This window comes from Symsagittifera roscoffensis, chromosome 10 (assembly GCF_963678635.1).
Source record: "Symsagittifera roscoffensis chromosome 10, txSymRosc1.1, whole genome shotgun sequence".
NCBI lineage: Eukaryota > Metazoa > Xenacoelomorpha > Acoela > Convolutidae > Symsagittifera > Symsagittifera roscoffensis.
In genome coordinates, this window is record NC_087071.1 from 11,144,999 (window position 1) to 11,168,736 (window position 23,738).

At 34.3% G+C, this 23,738-nt stretch overlaps 1 protein-coding gene across 1 annotated transcript in view; it reads left to right on the forward strand.

The window, feature by feature from the left end:
• Positions 1-1,826: 1,826 nt before the first annotated feature.
• The window catches only part of LOC134854974 (PHD finger protein 10-like), a 33,542-nt gene continuing 11,630 nt past the window's right edge, over positions 1,827-23,738 (forward strand). Inside the window, exons 1-2 of the mRNA XM_063871354.1 lie at positions 1,827-2,478; positions 8,959-9,804. Coding sequence (XP_063727424.1) covers positions 1,862-2,478; positions 8,959-9,804 — 1,463 coding nt within the window. The 5' untranslated portion in view covers positions 1,827-1,861. The remainder of the gene's footprint in view (positions 2,479-8,958; positions 9,805-23,738) is intronic.

A 23,738-nucleotide genomic window follows, 5' to 3' on the forward strand; every position in this document is an offset into this window, starting at 1 on the left:
TGGTTCGTGAATTTTCGGTCTTAACTAGGTTAAAAAACTATTCACGGCAATTCGGAAGGCCTCCGCGTTTCGAACTACCCTTCCGCCCCGGCGGTTTAGGCCTATTAAGGGCGTTAATGTGAGCATCCGCTCGGCGCGGAGTGCTCGTTAACGGTTCTGCCGGTCATGATGTTAAAAAAGAATAACACCCAGGAGCGCCATAAAAACATACATGTAACATTCGCCCGGAAGATACATATCGACGGATAACAAAACTAAGTCTTAAGACGACTGGCTAGCGTCTAAACAGAGCTTTGCATGTTTTTCACCGTCTCTACCAAGCCAGTACTTTTCGGTGGTCTTTCGAACATCGGGTCGACAAAAACGTTACTGCTCTCCGGCTTCAACCAGAACGCTCAAATTAACTGAATTACATGCAAAAATAGTGAGCTCATGGCTGGGTCTCAGTATCCCCAGACCACGAGGTCACTCCTAAAAACAGGGCTACTGCTTATTATATTACTATTGTTTTTGTTCAGTAGATAAAAATCATCATCTCCATCGAAGATGGATCAACCCTTTCCCCCAACTCCTAGCTTCTCATCCTTATCAAAATGAATCCAGTTGTTAATTAAATTCAATTCAAGACATGACAAGAAGCTAAAAGTTTATATAAAAGGCTAAAAGTTCCAGTCCCGAAACCCTTCCGGATTCTTAAATCCAGTGAATCAAGCTCCTTAAGTTCAACTTCACACCAATCCGGAAGGCTGGTTCTCACCCTTCACCGTTGTTGGCAACGGCCTTGCAACTATTGTAGCAGCACAATAGTTGCAACTTGGAACGTTCTCTGCTATTGTAGTTCGTTGTCGTTTTTCTTTAATCTCGATTTTCGTTCTGTTCGCAATCACAGATAAAGTTGTTCTGTTTTTCACTCACTTTTTGTTAAAATGGCCGTTTCAGCATTTCTCAGAAATGTGACGTCATCATTCGAATTTTTGAAAATTTAAAATACTAGAATATTCTAGCCTTCACCGTTTGGCCAAACGTCCCAATAACGTCGCTAATCCTTCGAAATCATCAACTCGGAAGGCTTACTGCTCAAAATTCGAATCCTGCATAAATTGCATTTTGGCCATTCTGGTCGAATGTCACATAGACTCCGACTGATTTGAGGTACAAAAACACAAGAGATAGTGTCCCTGACTCTTGAGCCAATGGTTATAGGGCCTATTTTTCTTAAGCCTCATGTGTGACTGCAGTAGACGAATGTTACACAAGCCCGTTGATCTTGATTTCTTCCTAATCCGGAAGGCTGGTTTCTTACCCTTCACCGTTGTTTGCAACGGCCTTGCAACTATTGTAGCAGCACAATAGTTGCAACTCGGAACGTTCTCTGCAATCTGCTGCTGTTTTTCTTCAATTTCGACTTCTTCAATTTCGATAAAGTTGTTCTCGTCAGCGCAACTAATGTTGTTGTTCTGTTTTTTCACTCGTTTTTTGTTAAAATGGCCGTTTCAGCATTTCTCAGAAATGTGACGTCATCATTCGAATTTTTGAAATTTTAAAATACTAGAATATTCCAGCCTTCACCGTTTGGCTAAACGTTCCAATAACGCCCTTAGTTCTTAAAAACCACCAATCCGGAAGGCTTACTGCTAAAATTTCGAATTCTTCAGAGATTGCATTTTGGCCATTCTGGTCGAATGTCACAAATTTCAACCAATCAGATTTCAAAAAGATAAATTTTGGGGACTTATGCGACTTATTTTTTTATTTTGGGATCTATGAATGTTGGGACCCATAAAAATTCACCAAAAAATTTGATCCTAGTGAAAAATTTCAGAGACTATCTTCGTATCTGATGCTTTTATAGACAACGAAAATGAGTTGCATAGGCGACGAAAAAGAATTATTTACAGAATCAGTTGATTCTGCTTTGCCTTCATCGATTACAAGTGACTCGTCCCTTCCTTCGTCGCCAGTTAAGTCGGTCCCTGTTGTGTCTTCCTCCCCCTCTCACAGTTTTAGCAATAACATTAGCGGTTTACCGGGTCCTGAAACCGTCATCGAATACAGATGGCCTTTAGGTGATGGCGAAGATTACATTCTGCAGGAAACATTGGCCCAATATTTGGGTATCACCAGTTTTCGTCGAAAGTTTCCAGATGTTGTTAGACGAAACTGCGAAATCGAAGAGAGGCGATACCTGTTGCACATGAAAATCATAAATTCAAATGAGGAAATATTTGGCGTCACGGCTTTGAAAGCAGACGATGCTCATCAACTGATGCAATGTCATTTCCCAGAGTTACACGCAAAGTATGTTGCGTATTGGAAACAAAAAAGAGCAGAAGAGAAAGAGAAGGCGGCCCTGTTAGCGAAAACAGATATGGTGGCAATTAAAAGTGACCGAGAAAAAATGAACAAATTGATGCGGGAGGCTATCTTGGATACAGCTAGATGGAGTGCACAAATTAACAAAGAGCGTCGAACTAGCAGGTAAAATCACCTTCTTTCCCGTAAAAAACCTTGTCCATTGGATCACACTTCTGTATTACATTATTTGCATATCAAAATCTTGTCACTTGTTGAGCTTGTTTGGCAAAAGGTCATTTTTTTGGAAAACAATTACTTCCTTTACATTTTTTTTGGTTTTTTATAAATCAAATCGACCTTTATTTGAAGCAAATGAATCAAGGCTTAGCATATAATTACTTCTTTCGAAATATTATTTCGAATAACTGTTTATTAGGCTTGCGATTAGCGAGCGTTATCAAACTTGAATTTAGACACTTTTTTTCGGATTAACAACTTGTTTAACGGATTGACTTGAATCCTTTGTATCTTGGTTCATAAAGAATTCAAACTTTCATGTATTCCCAGCCAACGTAGACTTGAGGTAACTAATATGCCTTGGACGGCGAAGTTCTTTTTTTAACGGGAAATACTCTGTTTGAAATAAAATTGTCGGCCTGTTATTTGTCTGCTTATCTGTTGTCGACTTAGTTGTCAGATCTTTGAATCGTTTTTCTTGCTGAGCGCATTTCTTTTTAAAGTTGCTTTTAGTGTTTGACATTCTCATTCAATTTTACTTACTTTGACTTCGTAGTTCCTTCCTTGTTTTTTGTTTTGCTAAAAAATTCCTCTGCCTATTTTTTATCGGTTTTTTTACCTAATTTTAGGTCGTATCAAGGGAAACGCATTTTTAATACTCTCTTCCGCTCTTTTCAAGTTGGTTGCTTGTTTACCAATCGGTTTGACAAAATTTCTTTTTGGCTATTGGAAAATTTAAAAAAATAATAAATTGAAAGACCTCCCTCTCCTCCCAAAGAGTATCTTTTTACTTGTTTCCTCCGTCTACAGCCTTTGAAAAAGTCTATGAGAGAATATTTGACCCATATTTTTATGAGGAAATATTTGACACACATTTTTAATTTTTTTTCTCGGTAACCACTTCTCTCAAATTTGAGTTTTATGGTGTCAATGAACAGAATTGTTTTGAAAAGTTCCCTGCATATGCGGCTACACCCATTTTTCTAACATAAAGTTTTGACCCTCGGAAAAGTATATTTTTTCCACCGTTTTGTGAATCATCTTGATTTTGGCTCAAAAACTAACTTCTCAAATCTGAATGTTCTAAATTTTTTGAATGTTCTCGAAAAATTTAAAATTTTAAATTTTTTGAATGTTCTCGAAAAATTCCCTGCTATATCTGAAATTTTGGGTTCAATTCATTTAAAGGGTTGTTTGAAACTCATTTTTTATGCAACTGCGTCCAAATTTTTCTGACAGCAAAAGTTTTGGACCTCGGAAATGTGTCTTTGACAAGTTTTTGAAAGTTATTTCTCGCTAACTATCCTGTCAAATCGATTTCATGGTTTTAATCAAAACAACAGGTTAATGACAGTCTACGTTTATAATTGGCTATGCCCATTTCGCTTAAGAAAAAAGTTATGAGCTCATGATTATGATGAATTTTTGAGGTCTACTTTATCTCAAGTAATTACTGCGCATGACGACTTTTGAATTAATATGCCTGTGTGAACTCTTTAAACTAAAATTGGAATCCAGCGCTCAATTAAATTGGAATATTTGCATTTGGTTTTCGGATCCAAAATAGTTTCTTTGAGTATTCCCAAAAACTAGCCATTCATTCCATTTTATTCTAAATATTTTTTTTTTGTTTTTTGTTTTTTTTTTTGTAACTAATCCATTTTTTTTGTTTGCTCCAAAGTTTTGACATGGAGATGGTATCTGGAAGATGTTGAAATTGGAGAACATAGTGGCGTTATTATTGCAACGCCCTAAAAGTTATCGAGTTTAGTTTTACTCATGATCAGGTGAATGATGCTTATTTGCTTCCACTGCCTGTGTTTTGAATTTTGTTCTTGAAATTATTTCAAATTCGTATTTCAGCTTTACAGCTAGCTCTGAATATGATATTGATACCTCCAAAAATTCAATTGTATCAGCAACATTTTGAAGCTTTCTACTTGAGCATAGTTTTTCTGACGACTGAACTTTCCGACTGGATGACTTTCATCTACAAATTAATTAGAATTTGTTTTCGTCATCTTTCTCAGTTGATCATGCACACCTTGTTTTTTTTCGATCTCGGCTCAAACCAGTTTTTTTTAGTTTTAGTACGTATAAAAGGCGGAACATCAGATCTTATTTTTATCAATGAAGATTCCGATAAAATCATGTTAAAAGCATTTAGTGACCAATAAATTGTTCTCCAATTTGTTTTTGTTCCTTTTAATTGTTTTTCCCAGCCAATCCTTAATCAGGTCACATTCTTTAATAGTTAGATGTATTCGCGAAAATTTATATTCGTCAAAATCAAGAATCGAGTAAATTGTCGAGATACTTTTCAACGGACTCTTGTAAAAAACCATGAAGGTCATTTCCGTAACCGAATCCTTAAAGTTTGAACAAAATTGGCTACAATTTTTTTAAGCTGAAGTACAACTCGTTTAATTGCTGAATAAATGCTGTTTTTGATGCTTCACTTGTTCGAAAAATTGGATTTACGGAATTGTTATTACCCTTGCGATAAGCAAGGGTTCAATCGGTTACTAGATTTTTTTTCCATAAGCAACTTTGTCCACAGGATGACTGAAATTTGGTCATTTCCAAATGCATCTCTTTTTCTACCCAACTTGCACGTCTAACAGCTGGCTTCAACGACTTAATTGATAATTGTTTTACAGCTGAAAAGTGTTTTAGATATAAGTTAATTTTTTGTAGTTTTTTTTTGATTTCGACACAGTTTTTGTTGGCTTACTTGCCGGGCAATTAATTCTATCTTTTTGGTAGATTTTTGGAGTACTTTTTTCCCTCATTTTGATGAGAGTAAATATAGTTAATGGTTTTCTGGTTTTCATAGGCGCCAAAATTTTCTGTCTGAAATAAAATATTTTGAATTTTAAGGCTGTTTTTTTTCAGTTTTTTTCGGATGCATGGTTTCTGTTTTTTTTTTAATTCAAAAAGTGCGCGAAACTAGCTTAAGTGTTAATTAGTTAGGTGTTAATTTAGGTTGGAGCAATTTTATTTGAGATCGATTGAAGTTGATTGTTTAACGTACTGTTTCAATTTGTCAAAAAAAGTTAAATTTCCAGATTTTTTGCAAGATTGACTCGACTGATTTGTCTACAAAGGAATATGGCGGCAAGTTGTGCACGAGATTCAGGAGTGTGGTTCTTTTTGGCTGAAATTTTTGCGTTTTTTATTTTCTTTGTTGGCGTTTTCTACTGTTTTTTTTTGTTATGATCTAGCTCTCACCATTGCGAATACATTTCATAATTGATAATGATTGAAGAACTTTGGTTATTTTCATAAGTTTTCAGAGTTGTTTCAGATTTTGGGCTAGCTCTTTTATGTGGCAATTGTTTTTAATTTTTTTTCTTTTTTATCTTTTACTATAGGGCCTTTGACTCTCGATTGTTCTCTTTGGATAGCAGATTGTTTGATTTCAAGGTTTAATTAAGTTTTCGAGTACATTTGGGTTTTATTCGAAATGTCTTTTCTATTGGTTATCAGAAAGAAATGGATATAGTTCAGTCCAAATCCTTCTTTTGTTTTGAAGGTAATTGGTATCTTTTACATATCCAATAAAATTTTTCTTGAATTTTTGGCCTATAATTCGTTCAACAAAATTCAATCATTATTTTCAAGTTCAAGGCATTATCTTTTGATTTTTGAAGCTTTATTGTATACCGCAAGTGATGCGAAGATCAGCTTTGCCTCTGTGTATGATTTACTTTGTTACTTGACACTTTCCTTTTGCAGTGACAGCAAAATGTTAATATCAGTTCTGTGTGTCTGATCTTATTGATACTCCCTATGTATTCGGATTACTTTACGACAATCTGGTTTTTCCGGCTTTTGGTCTGGTTTTTCAAAAATTTGCATGCGGCGCAGAACTTTTGGTCAAAATTAAGTTTTTAATAAAGCTCAGTAAATCAAATTCGTCGGCCCAAAATAGTTTGACAATTTCAAAAGTTTTTTGAAAATCCTTTCTCGATAAAATCCTAAATCCACTGCTGCTTTTCAGCGTAGAAATTTTATTAGGTAAGAGTTTTTGCTTCGGTTGAGGGTGTCAAATACTATTTAACTAGCGAACTAGGATTTAGTTTTTTTTCAACCTAACTCGCAAATTAAGCTGCTCATTTGGTATCACTTTTGCTATAATCCTTATCAGTTGTATTAGAAAAATCATAGTATCTGTTCTGATTTATGTGTGGTTCGTGCTTGGCGCTCTTTAAGCGTCCGTGGCCGAGATAGAAGTACGTGGGACTGAATTTCCAGGTCTAAGGTCCGAATCGGTTATGTAACAAAATTTTCACCTATTTACTACTTCGAGGCTTATTTCTAATTATTTTTTTTGACTTATAGAGTTTTTTGGTCGTTTTGTCGCTAGCTTTTGCAAAGCGCAGCTTTACCACTGTTAAATTTTGGAATTTAATTAACTTCATTCAGGTGATATATGAAAGTGAGTAAAAAGATGTATAACTTCATTTACATTTCAACACGGGGACATACAAAAAACTGTTTAGCTAGTCGAGGTATGCCCTGAAAAACCTTAACATCAGTTGCGAAAAGATATCGACGAAAAGTACAATCAGCAATATGCTCAAGAGTAAATTTTAACCTCTAATCAAGTTACAGTAAATTTTATTGTAAAACCGGTCTACTTGAGGTACTGAAAATTGTTTTTGATTCTGTGGAATAAATTGATTCGAACTGAGAAAACCAAAACACTTAACTGAAATATTCCGCCAAGATAGCTGTATGGTTAGAGTACGAGACGGTAACGAAGATAGGATTTTTAGATAATCTCTGTGTAACAAAAGATTCAAGATAAAAGGTGCTATTTGGGGCTCCTCCCCATAAGTTGTTCATAAGTTGTAAAAAATATCACGAAAAATTTGTCAAAAATACAAATAGAATACAGTGTAATTACTCGTATCTCAAGAATATCGGAAACAGGATCAAGTTTTCGTTAAAAGTAAATTGTTTTAATTATTCGTCTCTCCATAAAATGAATTTGATAAAGATAATTTTTTGTGTTGCACCATTGGATATAACCTGTTGGGAACGGGTTTTTCGATATTAATTTATACTTTCTTAACAGCGTCATCTTAAATGTTAATAACAGTTCCTGTTGGTTTTGATGAGATCGAAATCGTTGCATTTTTTTTTTCGAATATCATTGTCCCATGATGTTAGACGCTCATGAATGATAGCAGTTTTCCGTTAAGTTCCCTGCCCCCCCCCCCCATTTGGATGAGTTGGGATGGGATTGAGTAGAAAGTTCTGAAATACCAAGCAATTTTTGCTGGTGCAGCGTTCCTGTTGAACCCTCCTTCCCTCCAGAGAGCTCACTTGTTTCTTTAAATCCAAAAAAAAAGAACTATATTGATGCACACATTTATCTAATTCCGAAATCTGTACATTTTTCTCGTCCATTCACTTGAGTTAGGACCGAAGTGTATAACTCATAGAGTAATTTCGGATAGGGTACACCGTCTGCTCGTCACGCTATCTTATTTTCGGCCGGATAGATTCGTGCAACTTCTTAGTCTAATACCGATCCTAATCTTACTCTTATACTATCTAGTCTCAGGTTGTTTAACTAGTCTCTGCTAGGCTCAATAGATCTAGGGTATACTGGTTTATTGCGGCTGCTGAAGTACTCGGGAGAGTTCAACTAATTTCTAAGTTAAATTCAAATCTCTCTGGTGCTGAAATTACAAGTAATTTCAGCACTTACAAATAAGTGGATTGTTAGTTAGATGGATCATGATTGGTTAATATTAAATACTTTACATTGGTAAAATATCTAATTTATCCAATCATAAAATGTAGTTTAGATCAGGTTCCACACTTCTCGAAAGCAGTTTTTTCAGAGTAACTTACTGATAATGTCACCCTGTTCCAATACTTTACCCTGATGTTGTCTCTCCTTGGTGTAGTTTGAGGCAAATGTAATTACAAGTTTTAAATAGTAAATCAAGTGCTTTTAAGTATTTATGTAAGTATAAGTTTCAAATCCAAATTGCTCTTTTTTGAGATTTTTCTTCGTTCAAGGTTTGAAGACTGCGTTAGAAATGAGATCGACTGATTTCTAGCTGATCATTCGATCGCTGAAATTTTCTAACTCAAATGTTCCTATCGAAGAAAAAAAACATATGCCGTAGTTGGTTTTGAGTCAAGGCAAATATTAACGTTAACTGCATCGTTCGAAAAGCGAAAATAGATTTTTTATCTGGGTGCGCGGGGTAAGAGAGAGAGGAAGCTATTAAAACTAATACGGGCGTGTACCCAAGTATATTTGCTCTAGCTACAGCTTCGAAAATATTTTCAATATTCATTTTTTTCTGGGAACTACTTTCAGACTTGTTTTCCTCTGAGTACAAGCTCGGAATCTAGGGAATTGTTTTTATGTCAAGATTTCGAATGATTGGTTTTTTATAGGGCAGCCTATTTCGATCTGCAAACGTTCAACATTCACTACCCCCGCGACAAGCCCAAGTATGATCCTGAGATATGTAAATCAATAAGCGAAGAAAAAGCGCGGTTGGCTACCGTACCACCCTACAGAGAATACACGAGCGAGCATTTGAAATATCTTCCATTAAAAACTGTATCTTGTGGACCGCTGGGAGTCCTAGAACGTGGCGATACCTCGGATCCAGTTTTTCCAGATAGTTCAGACTCCGAAACTGAGGTAACCATTGAAGCGCCGGAGGTGAATCCGGTTGTGCCGCCAAATCCAACCAGCAATTCCAAACCTAGCTCGTCGAGTAGAAGTTCAAAAAGCGGATCAAAACCTAGAAGATCGGCAGCGAAAAGACAAGCAGCAAATAATGACAACGGAATTGATGAAAAAAGTTGTTCGAGTCCAAAATCCCGAAAATCTAGTGGCGCATCCTCGACCGCGTTCAAAGAAGAATTACCGTCGATTTCAGTTGACAGCATGACAAACATAGCTTCAATATGCGGCATTTGTTTCAAAAATAACCAAGAAAACAAGTTCAATCAACAGGAAAACTTGATATCTTGTTCTCAGTGTACCAATGCGGGACATCCTACTTGTTTAGAGCTTACAGATAGTATAGTTAGCGTGATTATGACTTATAACTGGCAATGTATGGAATGCAAAGTATGTATGACTTGCAAAAGCGCAACAGATGAGGAGAATTTGATGTTTTGTGACAATTGTGATCGCGGATATCATTCGTATTGTGTAGGCATGACTGAAATACCCAGTGGTAGATGGGTCTGTGAAATTTGCGGAGATGTGACAACGTTTTATGTTGGGTTTGTTGTGGTTTTTCTTATGTTTTGTTGGTTGTGTCCTTTTTTCAAAAATCAAATTGTTTGTGGTATGGGTTTGTCTTTCGACTTTTTTGTGTTTTATTATTTCTTTCTTAGACTTTATAATAGTCTTCAAAAGAATAAATTATCCAGTTTTAAACTGGGTTAATCCGGTTTGGGTACCGTTGGTTTCCTTTTCTTAGTCATGCTGTTATGCTATGTGTTGTGGTGTTTAGTAAGCTGCATTGGTTAGTTTTGTTTAGTATATAATTCCTTTCCAACCGGGTTAAAGGAAAGTTTGAAACGTGTTATCTTGTGTTAGAGTTATCGAGTGTGAAAGCTTGAAACTGAAATTCATTATTTTAAACAATGCGAGCTGTGCGAGTGTGGATAGAATTCTTATGCGAGTGAATGAAAATATCAAAAGGTTAGTACTGCTTTTGCTTCTTATGAATTTACTACATAGAATTTTAATTTTACTGCTAATTGTTGGGGGAAATTAAGTTACAAATTTTCATCATTATTAGATTTACTGCTGGTGGGGGAAAAATTTATAAATTAATTTACTGCATTGGTATTATATTTATTTAATTCTTGGTGCAAAAATTTAATAGGGTTTTAAACAGTTTTGAAGAAGTTTGCTATTTTTTATTTTTCTTTTGTGAATTTTTCAGATGATCGTTGGATGAAGGCTAAAATTCTAAAGAAAACATGGATAAAGAATGGTGAGTTTCTAATGTTTGAATTAATTAGTAATATGTATAATTCATACTTACCTGTTAGTCGTCGGGGAAGAAACCGTGGGGGAAAATGTCGTGAATGAGATCTGAAGTTGTTAGTAGTTTGGCTAATATGCGGATGATATTTTTAGTTTGAAGCAGTGGCCAAAGCAATTGAAGTGCCTTAATTGTGGTTAGTTCTTCAGTGCCAACTGCAAATTCATAAGGTGTGTTTTGGATTAGATTATATAATTTGTGGTTGAATTTAGTGTTATGGATGAATTCTAAAATGGGGATTTCTATAGGTTGTACAAACTCGTGTGGGATGAGGAAGGGTCGGGATTCTTCTGCGTTGAAGGTCTTGGTGATGGGACAAAAGATATACATTTGGGTTATGGGATCATAATTTCGAAGAATACCATGAAGGTTAGTATCTTTAATGCAATATGTGAAGTTAAGAAAGAATGGTGAGGTGTATTTGGAATTGATGAATTGAAAACGATGGTGTGGTTGTCTGGAGGGAGTGTGTAGGTCAAAGTGATTTTGGATGAAACGATAATAAGTATATGTGTGTGTTTGTTTAGTGCGCAACATAATATCGTGTGAGCAGTGCAAATCTCTTTCATGTGGTGCAAGGAAATGAAAGGTTAGTGAAAATATTTGGAAGCGTTCTTTAAAACTTTCGTAGGCTTGCGTGTCTGTTAGTGCTTCTGAGATAATGTGGTCAAACTTGCGATCGAAGATATTTAGTGTAAATACATATGGTGTTTTAATGAAAAATTTCTCGGTGATTTGTGGGTTAGAGCAGCGATCGTCGTCTAAGAATTGATCTTGGTTAGTTCTGATGATGTTATGGTCGTAATATTCTAGTGTATATTCATTAGCTCGGGGTGCAGTGTGTGTTTTTAGTGATTTTTTGTATCCAATGTAAGTAAATTGTCTAGGTGTTAGTGGTGTAGTGAGTCGATATAGCATGTCCATATTTCGTTCTATATCGATATGAGTGTTAGATAAAGGTAAGCAAAGGGGATTTGTAAAATGATAATATGAGGTCCAAGGAAGGGTAGGCATTAAAACGTATTCGTCTACAAAGTTACGTGTCTCGTTAGTGTCATGAGGGGTGTTTAAGGTGTATTGTGGAAATGAGGGTAAGGTGATAGCTAAAAATTCTTTTGTGTTAGTGTGTTGTGGATGGTTGATGTATTCACGGGCTGTTCCTGGTTTCGCTGGGAAAGGATGGTTGGGGAACTTCCTTTTAAAAGTGCGGTAAGCTCTATTAGTGCTGAGTGAAGATACAGTAGTTGTGGATGATGGTGCTAATGAATCAGTATAAATTGAAGAGGGTGTAGGGGTAGGAGGGTTGGATGAATCTATTGTGGATGAGATTTGGTTTATGGTTGGGGTGTCAAGGTGATAGGATTGTTGTTGTAAGGTAATGAAATTATCTAGTTCTGGGGAGATTCGGGGGGTGTCTGAAGAATGAGATGATTGGTTTGAGTGAAGTGAGGAGTAGGTTGGAGTGACTTGGGAAGCATAAGAGGGTGTAGAATTGGTTGGGTCAGGGTTATTTGGTAGTATGGGTTGAAAAGGGGGTTGGGAAAAATTTAAGGGATTGGTGTGAAAATTATTTGATGGAGATGGTTCGGAGTCGGCAAATTCATCGGGGGTTTCAATATTCGGGTTATTGAGTTGTGAGATGGAGTATAAAACTGAGATGTGTGATTTAGTATCGGAATTCATGCCGGATGTTACATTACTGGATGGGAAATCGGGTGGCGGAAAAGCAAAAAGTGGTATTATTGGGATTGGAGTGGTGAGGTTGGTTGGGTGGGAATTTGATCGGTGTAGGGATCCAAGTTGTCGGCTCATCATGGGCTAAAAAAATTATTGTTTTGAGACTGAAAAGCGGTGGTATGGGGTTGTTCTATAATTTGTTCATAAGTATTTTCATCTTGTGAGTGGTGTGGCATTATATGTTGGATGGGACTTTGTGATATGGTTGGTCTAAAATTATTATGTGTTATGGCTAAATTTCGAAAATTACGTGGGACTAGGGATAATGGATGGTTATGTGGTAGGGGTGGTAACTGTGGTGCTGTTGGTGTTGTGTCTGCATTGTTATGTTCTTCGTCGTATGTGTTCTGTCTTGTTGCTATTTTTGTGTTATATTCTTTTATTTGTGCGTCTAAAAGAATTTTGTTTATAGATGTAGAAAATATTCCAAAAAATCCTGCAAATAGTATGCGTGCTACACTTGCTTGTCTATTGACTTGTGTGTGTATAGCACATGTGTTATAGATTCCTTTTAAGAGTGAAAAAAGAAATCCAATAAAGTTAAACATTGCGTATAAAATAGTTAGTTTTTCTAAGATGTAGTAGGGCCATCCTAGAAAATCAAGAATTTCATTCTTGAGTGTAACAAAGCTAAAAATATTGATAGGTGATATATCTTGGGGACGGTATTTTTCACCGTTAAGATATATATAATCTTTAATGTCTTTAAAATATCCGCTATAGTCTTGTGTATAGATGTCTGCAAATCCTGCGGTTTCGGCAAGTTTGCGTAAGTTTTGGTCAATTGATTGTCTTTGTATTGTGTCCATTTGTGTTAATAATTCCTGGAATTGTTGTGTTCTAATGTGATGTTGAATATCTGATTTTGAGTATATTCCTATTGATTGTAAGTCTATATTTGGGTTTCGAGCGATAGCGCGAATGCTTTCTGGTGAAAATTTTTTGAGTGATTGCATTAATGTGGGATATGGGGTGAGAAGGTAATATTTATCTTCATCAGGGTTTAGTTGTACTACGTTGTGGCTATTTTCTGATCCACATGGAACTGCGGTATCCCAGAAATAGGCTCTTCGTGAAAGTGTGTCAACGAAATGTACTTTATTCTTATAAAAGATAGGGATTCTTTTATAACATCGTTTATCTTCAAAAACGTATAGTGGTGATACTTTTTTAGTACAAGTATAAAACCATAAGATGTTTCCTTCATAGTCTAAAAAATTTGATCTATTTCCTGATAGTAAATATCCTGCGTAGGGTATTTTTAATACTGCTAGTGCAAGTGATTGTAATATTTGTGTTCTTTCTAATTCGCATAGTTGGTGTAATGTTTCTAATTCGGAGAGTGACATTTCTTGAAAAATTCGGCTAATCGTGTAGTCTAGTTTCATATCTAAGTGAATATCATAGTGGATATTACCAAAATATGTATTATTCATTAGTGATAGTTCTTGTAAACGTGTGCTTTGATCGTTTTGGGGTTTTAAATGTCCACCAGGTTGACCTGTATTCTTTTGAAAATTAACTGGTATATATGATGTTCCTTCGTTTAGGGGATGACTTGTGGCGTATGGGTCGACTTTTATTTTTCCAGTGGTCATGTCGAATCCATTTTTGTAATCAACTAATATTTCAGAGTATTGTGTTTTGTGAAGTGGGTTTCTGTATTTACATGCAAGTTCTGTTTCTTGATATATTTGAAAACGTGTTAATTTATTTTCTATATTATGAATGTTTCGAAAATTTGAACTTATTTTGCGTAATGGATTTACATGTTCATATGGTATTGATTGTATAAAATATTTTTCGTGAAATTTTATCATACGAGCGTGTATTTTTGCTACTTGAAATGTTGTACATGTGTCTTCGGGGAACCAAACAATTGTTGCTTGTGTTCTGGTTGTAGGGTCGCAATAACCTTGGTCGTTTTTACAAGGTAATCTAATTCCTTGGTAAATCATTGTGTTGTCTGATAAATCTCGTGTGAGTTGTATTTTTTCGAGTTGTATTTTCCAATCGAAAAACATTATTTCTTGGTATCCTTTATTTTTTGTGTCTGCTTTGCAGTTTGATGGGTCATTTATACCAATGTGTGGTATCCAGTGTTTATCGTGTATGTCATAGGTTAATCGTCCGTGTGCGCCGTTGTATGGGTATTTTTCATCTAATTTTATATGTCCTTGATATCTTTCAAGTTCTGCTTGATGTACAGAATCTGAAAAAACTTGGAAATATACTAAATTTCTATCTGTGTTTTTATTTTTGGTGATGTTTAGTCGGAGTAACTCGTTTTTACAATCTTCGGGATTGAGATGTAAAAGTCGTTCTTTATTACTCTGGTAGAATGATTCATGGTCAAGTCGGTTTTTATTTCCGTTTGAGACTTGTGAACAATGTACTTTCTTTTCAGAAAATGTTGCTGTGAATTTATATCCTATAACTGTAGTTGCTCGGGCTTTTGAATAAAGTGTTGCTATGACATTTGTAGTTTCTATGGCTTGGGGTTCTGTTTCGCACTGTGATACTTGATTTATTGCATACTTGTGTAGTGTTTTTTGTTCGTTTTCTTCACAATCGTAATGTGTTACTAATAAATCTTGGGGTCCTGTGCGGGGAGAAGGGTTTATGTTTTGATTTGAGATTACTAGAAAAAGGAGTTGGAGAAAAATTAATAATTTTAGAATATACATGTGTATGATAATCCTGAGTATGGGTTATAAAATGTGATGTAACCAATTGTGTTTTTGGTATATCTGTCGTATTTATATATTACTTCAGTGGTTATAAATGGTGGTGGTAGTGATTGAGCTGTTATGTTTGGTGGGTTTAATGGGTAGGGATGTTGAGTAATGTTGTTTAATTTAACTGTGATTTCAAACTTTAATTGTAAACTGTTTTGTTGAAGTATTTGGATATTGTGATCACGGATATCGTCGTGAATGTCTTGTCGGTATTGTAATCTATTAAGTGCCCAGTTGTGGAGGCGATTACTTTCTAGATGTTGTCCAAATAATGGTGGAGGGGCTGTAAATGTATTCCAATCTAGTCTTAAAGGGATATTTGTTGATGATTGTTCTCGATATCTGGCGTCGAGATTATTTGGAAAATTTAAGTTAAAAGGTGGTGGTGAAATCTGGCTTATTGATGGTGTTGATGGTAGTGATAATGTTTCTGGTAGTGATGAGGATGTTGTTGTATCCGTAGAAATATCTATTGGATCATTGACTAAATTTAATTCACCTTGTGTAAATGAATGTGTTGTCCAATATGGTAGTCGTGATGCCTGGTTTGGGGGGTTAAAGGGATTTTCACGTATTTGTTCAGATGTTGGTGTTGAACCTAAGTAATCTGATGGTAGGCTTGAGGTGCTACGTTGTGAAAGAAGCGTAGGGGTTTCTGGTAATATACCAATGGGGTTTTCTGGAGTGTTTTGTGATGGGGATTGAGGTATATCAAAATGAACTCGGGGAGTTAGAAAATTCTTGTTCCGTCGAGGATGTATAATTTGTCTATTTATTTCGACTGTATTTTGGTTTTGACTAGGATTTCTTATTCTACTTAATTCTTGTGGTAGTGTTGGGTATAAGTTATATGTTGGTTCGCTTAGAGGTGCCTGTCGTTGAGCTGGTTCTAGTGGTTCTGATAAACGAGCGTGTCGTTCTTCAAAAGTGTATGGGTTATCTTGAAAGGAAATTCGTGTAGATGTTTGAGGATTATTGGTAGTTGAAGGTGTTGTTGGGTTATCTTGGGATGATGTCGGTGAAGACTGACTTGGTGACTTTTGGGTAGCAATTTTTGATAGCTTTTTGGTCTATTCTTTTAGTGAAAAAGTTAATGTTTATTAAAGTATTCTTCTAAGAAAAGAATTAGGAGGATTGTTGCTAGAGCGAATGTGATGATTGCTTTCTTTATACATTTGCATATAGTCAAAATGAGGGATGATAGAAATGTTATGAAAATTACAAATAGTAGAAAAATATCAGTTCTACTGAAAATAGTTTGTATCATTTAGACAATTTTATAAATCGTACCTGTGTATATAATCAAGGGTTTTTGAAAGTTGGAGAAATAGTTCGAATATAGTGTAGAAAATTTAAAAAATATTACAAAAAATGATTAAGAGTATTAGAAAAGATTCAAGGATATCAAAAAGAAATATTATGAAAGTTTCAAGTATCGTAAAAAATTGTTTGAGGTTTGTGATAATTTTAGTGACTGTTTGATAGAAGAGCATTTAAGAAATGGCTTCGTGATCGAATATTTTTTGTTGTTTGGGGCAATTTTCAAGTGTGGTCGGATTATTTATTAGTTTTTTGACAAGTGGGTTGAGTTTCGTAAAAAATTGTTGGGGGCAATTTTTATGGTGATCGGGAGGTCTTCTTTGTCTTTATTTTCATTTGTCAAATGATCTGGGGTATTTTTGAGATTTTTATACTTTAGGCTAAATAAAATGGTCGTTCTTTTACTTTAGGCTAATTTAACATATTTGTTTGGGGGGTATTTGAGGGCTGAGTTGGGGAAATATTGTTGATCTTTGGTTTATTAGATAAGGGAGGGTTATGATATTATGGTGATATTTATTTTAGTTGTCAAGTTGGAGTGGTTTGCTTATTTTTGACCTGGAGGTCGTAGAGTTATAGTTATAGATATGCCTGGAGTTTAATATTTTTCGTCTAGTTGGTTTGTGTTAAAGTTATAGAAGGTGACGGATTGGATGAATCCTATTGGCTAATTTTGAACTAGAATCGCTGCGTGTTTATCAGCATGTTATCTTGAAAAATGAAAGTGTGAAATGTTTCAGAGGTGCAAAGGTTTTTAAATGTAGAATTTAAGGTTGTTTTTGAAATTCAACTTTCTTTAATATTTTAGATTGTGGGATGAATACTTTATAATTTTTACGTGGTTGATTTCTAAGTCGTGAAGACTCTCTATGTTCTGATTTGTCGATTTGTTTTTGGGGTATTATTTGTTCTGTCATTTTTCTATTTTTTCTTTCTTTTTGAGATGTATTTTGATCGAGATTTTTTGTATTGTTTTTTGTGGTGTTTGATTTTGTATTTTGATTTCCGAGGTGAATATCATTTTGTTCCTTTGTTATGGTGTCCGTATGTGGGTTATTTTGAATAACTTTTAAACCTGTAAAAGAATATAATTGAGTTAGTTCGCGGAGTGCGTATTCTTTTGGATAATAAGGTAATAGGTTATTTCGGTGTTGAACGATTTCTTTTTTATCTGAGTCGGTGATTTTATATGTGACATCAGTGGGTTTTGCAATTATTTGGTATGGTCCTTTACGAAGGGGTTGTAACTTTTTTGAAATTCCTTTTTGAGTATTAAAATTGGGTATTAAAACAAATGTTCCAATTTTTAAATCGGAGGCTGGTGTAAAGCGTGAATTTATTTGTTCATTAATATTTTGCCTTTGTAACAACTTTTTTGTTACCTTTTGGTAAATTTCATTGTGTTTTTTATCTCTGTTTAAAATCCATTCGGTGTGTGTACCGGAGGCTAATTTAAGAATTTGTGGGTGATGAAAATGATCTTCATCGTGTGTATGTAATGGTAGGTTATAACAAATTGAGTCTTTATTTGGTTGACAATAACCTTGTGCGTTTTTATGAGAGTTTGCTGTAAACATTATTGGTTTGCGTGGCTTTTGGTTAAAAACCATTTCATATGGTGACATTCCTAAAGTTGTCGTGATTTGTGAATTATATGCTAAGGGAAATAGTTTTACATCTGCTGACCATTCGGTATATCTTGTATCATTTCCATTGATGATACATCTGAGATATTCTTGTAATGAACGGTTCATACCTTTGACTAAGCCGTTTGTCCAAGGTGCGTGAGATGTACGTGGTTTGTGTTTAGTGTTATATAAATGACATAGTGTGATGATTTCATTATTTATGAATTCTGTACCGTTGTCTGTAACTAAAATTTCTGGTAGTCCGAATTTTGCTATCCAGTGTTCATAGAGTGTTGTGTAAGCGTAATAAGCGTTACAATGTGGTACTGGGTTAAGTGCTACATAATGTGTAAATGCGTCAACAATTACCATAATGTAGGAGTTTCCTTCGGATGAGGGTGAAATTGGTCCTTTGGTATCAAATGAGATACGATGATTAAAGTACAAACTTTGTCCTTTAAAATCTTGTTTTTGTGCTATTTGTTTTTGATTTGGGTAAGGTTTATTTAGTTGACATACTATACAGTCATTGCATAGTACTTTTATCCAAATTGGTGCATTTGGGAAATAAAAGTTTTGTATAAAATTTGAATATGTTTTTTCTGATCCAGAGTGTCCTTTAATATTTTGTGTATGTGAAATATTAAAAGCTATAAGAATCATACTTAAAGGGAGACAGGGAGCTGTAGATTCATTTAGTTTGTATTCTAGAAGGTCTGTGTTTTCGTTAATTGTTGTATTGTTGAATTTTCGAAAATATCTGAGGAGTGTTTTGTTTCCTAGAATAGTTGAATCTGCTTTGATAGGTTTAGTTTTATATTTGTGCCATGATTTCAGTTGTCGAATTACTGGGTCAAGGTTTTGATATTGTTTCAGTGTTGAAATTGTAATTGTTTCTGTTGGGGGGAGAAAAATGTTTTCGATTTCTAATTTAGATAAGGGTATTGTATCAAGTGGGTCATGGAGGTCAAAAACTTGATTTATTGTGTATTTTGAATCGTTTGTTTGTGGTCCTGATAAGTTTATTTTATCAGTCAGATTTTCTTTTTCAATTAGTGGAAAATGGTCTTTTTTAGGCGGGTGTTGTTTTATTCTTTTTTGTTGGGTGTTGTTTTTTATCCATTGTGAATATGGGATTGGTTTAAAAGTTGATGTTCCAAGTAGATCAACTTCGTAGTGATTATTTTGACAATCTAAATAAAGTGGGAAATGTTGTAAATTATTTATTTGTGATTGTTCAACGTCAGTTTTTACTGCATATTTGCATTCCAATCGGGGTGATGTTTCATTTTCTGCAAGGTAGAATTTTATGTTTTTGGGTATTTCAACTGTGGTTTTTCGTGTAAGTAATTCAGGTGGCGTATTTCGACTTAAGGTGTCTGGTAATGCAAGATTTTTTCCTGCGGTCCAAACTATATGTAAGTTTGGGAATTTCATTAAAATGAGTTGAAATCTATAAACTCGGTGGTTTGGATTAGACTTTTGTGTAAAAAGAAAGATGATTGGTTTATGGTCTGTGAATAGAACTGTGGGATGTTTTGATCCAAGTATCAGAAATTCATATTCTGTTAGTGTATATATTATGGCTGTACATTCTCTCATTAGAGTTGAGAGTCTTAGTTCTGCTTGAGTGAATAATCGAGAATTTGCTGATATGAGGTTCATTTTATTTGTACTATTATGTGATTGTAATAATGCTGCGCCGATGCCAAAGTTCGAAGCATCGCACATTGCATAAAATGGTTGATTTGAATCTGGAATTGTGTTTGAAATTTGTTCAGTTAGAAGTTTTTTAATTTCTTCAAATCGTGCTTGATGTTCTATATTCCATTCAAATTTATTTTGTTGTCTAAGTATGTTATAGAATGGTCGTAGATATAATTGCATTTTATAAACATATTTGCTTAAAAAGTTTAACATTCCAAGGAATTCTTGGATTTTCTTTTTATTTGTTGGTGGTTGGAGATTTTGAATAGCGTCTATACGTGATTTCAATGGAGTGATTGTTTTTCTTTCTATATTATGCCCTAAGAATTTAACTTTTGTCAAAAAGAAGTGTGATTTATCGGGGGCGGCCTTCAGATTTTCGTTCTGAAGTATTTGGTGATATTGTTCTAAAACATTGAACATTTCCTCTTTTGTTTGTGATTGCATAAAAACATCGTCTAAATAGGTGATTGCGTTTTTCTTGAGTATTAGTGGTCGAAAAATTTTGCTCATAAAAGCTGAAAATGCTGCTGGTCCTATGGATATTCCATAGAATAAGCGGTTGAATTCGTATTGTTGATTTCCAATAACAAATTGTGTTAAGCGTCGTGATTGTTCGTCTAATGGCATTTGATTATATGCACTATTCATATCGGCGGTGGTAAAGTATTTTCCGTTTATTTTTGTTAAAATAACTTGTATTGGTTCAATGGGCCAATTACACTTTGATTCATCTATGAGTGAGTTGAGGTATCTAGCATCGAGAACAATTTTTAATGATTCTCCTTTGGCTAGAATGATAACAGGGTTGATAAATGTGTTGCCTTTTGGTTGTTCCTCTTTGTTTACTGGTGATATAATGTTGTATTGTTCTAAAATGTCGAGTAATCTGTTCACTTTATCGTGTAAGTGAATTGGTACTTTACTTGCTCTTTGTTTTTTGAAAACTGCGTCTGGTTTTAATGGGAGATGTAGTGATGAGCTGATTTTGCCAACATCAAATTTGGATGTTGCATAGACTGATGAATATTTAATTAGCTGTTTTGCTAGTTTTTCAAATTCGTCTTGTGTTATTTGTGAATGTTGGAAATTAAACATTGTTAAAAATTTCTGTTGATTCTCTGTGTAGTTACTTATGTTGAATGTAGGTTTGAAATATGGGGTTTTTGTGAAATAATCCGTATTTCTGTTTTCGTTACTTATTATATTATTTATAGATAATTCTTCATTAAGGATTGTGGATTGGCAAATATCTAGTAATTGGAGTATATTTTTTACACGATATGCTTTTTCGTGTATTGGTAATATTGTAGCGTTGGTTTCGCAATAGCCTAAAAGTCCTAAAGGTAATGTTACTTGGTAAGGTGTATTGTTGTATACATGTAAGGAAATAATATCTGAATTCGAGTTTTTCAAATATTTTATTGATGAGATTGTGATTTTGAAAAACTTATGAATAGGTTTGAATTCAAAATCTGACATATAAAATTTTTGTTTGTTTTGTTTTTTATCATATTGGTGAACTTGTTTGATTGAAAAATTATAGATGTTTCCTGATAGTGGTTTCAAGTGTTTTCTTTGCTGGTTATATATTGGGTAAAATTTTGAAAAAAATGGTGGTTGTTTATTTAATCTTTGAAAAAATGTTAGGGATGTGTCTTTTGTTTTTGTATATTTATCTTTGATTAATATTTTACTATTCAAGATGTTGATTGTTGGTATATATTTAGAGATAAATGGTATTCCAATGATATTATGTTTAATATCAGTGATATGGAATATTTGTTTAAATGGTTTGGTTAAAATTTTGTTTTGCTCCATTGTTCTTGTGGGGAGAAGAAATAATTGAATTTTTCCGTAGTTTATTAATGTTGATCCTTGTGCTGTTGCTAGTTTGCTGGAGGTATCAAGAGGTGTTAGCTTTGGGTGTAAGGTTTTTATTTCATTCCATGTGGGAATGTTTATTATATTTGATTCTGCTCCTGAATCAATTAAAAAATCAATTTCAAGATCTGGTGGTTGAAATTCTTTGCTTTTTGGGCTTTCCAAAAGAAATGGTATTGTCCAAATTTTTTCTTTGGGTTGTTCTTTTTGTATGTTTTGATAGATGTGATTTGTATTCAAACATTTTGTTTTTTCTTTCTCATTGGTTTGGTTTGTAGTGTTAATTTCATTAGTTTTTTGTGTCGTCGGTGTGGAATGGACGGGTTCAATATAATAATTGTGAAGGAGTTCTGATTGATTCTCATATATGTGTGATGAAAAAGGTTCTTCATATATAACAGGTTCATAGTCATTTTCGACTTTTATCATGTTGATGGAGAGAGTGTTTTCTGCATCGCTTTCTGAATCTGATGATTCACAGTTTATTTGGTTGAGTTGTAACGTATCAGTTACTGTGTCATCAATACCTGGAGGGTCTGATGTTGTTTCTGGATTAGATTGTACTTGATTAATATGTCTTTGATGTTTAGGTGTACTACTTCTGTGGCGATTATTAGAATTATTATAGTTATTATTATTCCGGTGTGGTGATTGGGAATAATTTCTATAACGATTATTATAACTTGAGTGTAGATTTTGTGAATTATTTCGCGATCTGTTTTGGTAATTATTGTTTGGTCTGTTATAGTTCGATCTATTATATGAGTTATTCCTTGATTGATTGTTCGGGTAATTCTGGTTTCGGTTGTTTGAATAACTTCTATTCCGATTATTTGAGTAGTTTCTATTCCTATTGTATGATGAATTTCGTGATTGATTGTTTGGATAATAATTATTTCTTGATTGGGAATTAGATCTAGAAACAAATCGTTGTGTATTTTAATGTGATCTGGAGTAGTTATTTCGACTATTTGGTCTATTGTAGTGATTTTGTGATGAATTATGCGTGTTTCTTCGTTCTGGTGATCTTCCTCTATAACTTGAGTTATATGGTGATTGATTTCTTGTATAATTTGTATTGTTCGGGAGTGGTTTTCCTGAACTGTTGTTGCTGTAGACTGTTTTGTTCGGTAGATTTTGATCTTTTTTCATGTATTGATAGAATGATTTATTTGGTTCTTTATATTTTTGAGGTTTATTTTGATTGTCTTGCTGTTTTTGTCTACATTCAGAAATACTATGTCCGTATCGTCGGCAATAATTACACCATTTTTTGAAAGATGGTTTGCCTTTAAAGTTTGGGTGTTTTTCGTAAATATTGAGTATTTCAGTGATTTTTTCAACGAGATCTGTATCTGATTCTTGTATATTGTTTATATTTGTGGAAGCTGTTTCAATTCTGTTAACGTATTGTAATTTCAGATTTTCCGTTTCTTCGAGTTTCATTGTGATTTCTGCTTGTTCTAGTTTGTCTACTAGTTTTCGAAAATCTAAATCGGGTTCTCGAATTGACGAAGGATGGGATGCTCTCTTTTTTATTGCTATTTTCCTTAATTGTGGTGTTAAGGTCATCATTAAGATTTCTGTCATCTTTGTGTTTTTATAGTCATGTGTATTTAATGAATATGCTTTTCGAACTAGTGTTTCGATTCGTACTGCTATTTGCTTGATGGTTTCATTTGGTAATCTGCGAATTTCATTACATAAAACTCTTTGTTGTTGTTTGTTTCTTTCGGAGTCAAACATTTTTGAAAATTCCTGTGTAAACCTTTTCCAGTTTGATTTTATTTCTAGAGGTAGTACTGAAAACCATTTTTGGGCTGCGCCATCTAGAGTTGTTTGTATTAACGCTGTGCGTCGATGTATCCAGTTTTGATGTAGTGGCGTATTAATTGGTTCAGGTCCTATATTTAAAATCAAATTTGCTGTGACTGCATTTAAATAGTCTTCTACAGAATATTCAGGGTCTGTTCCTGTGAATACCATTAAAGGTTTATTTGATGTTATTGATGATCCACCCATAAGGTATGGATTCATCGTCATTTGTAATGATTCTGCTGCATTTGGCATTTGAGAAAAATTTGAAAGTTGATTTCTTGTTATTTCGTGTTGTTGAAGATAATATGGGAGTGGTATTTCATTTTGCA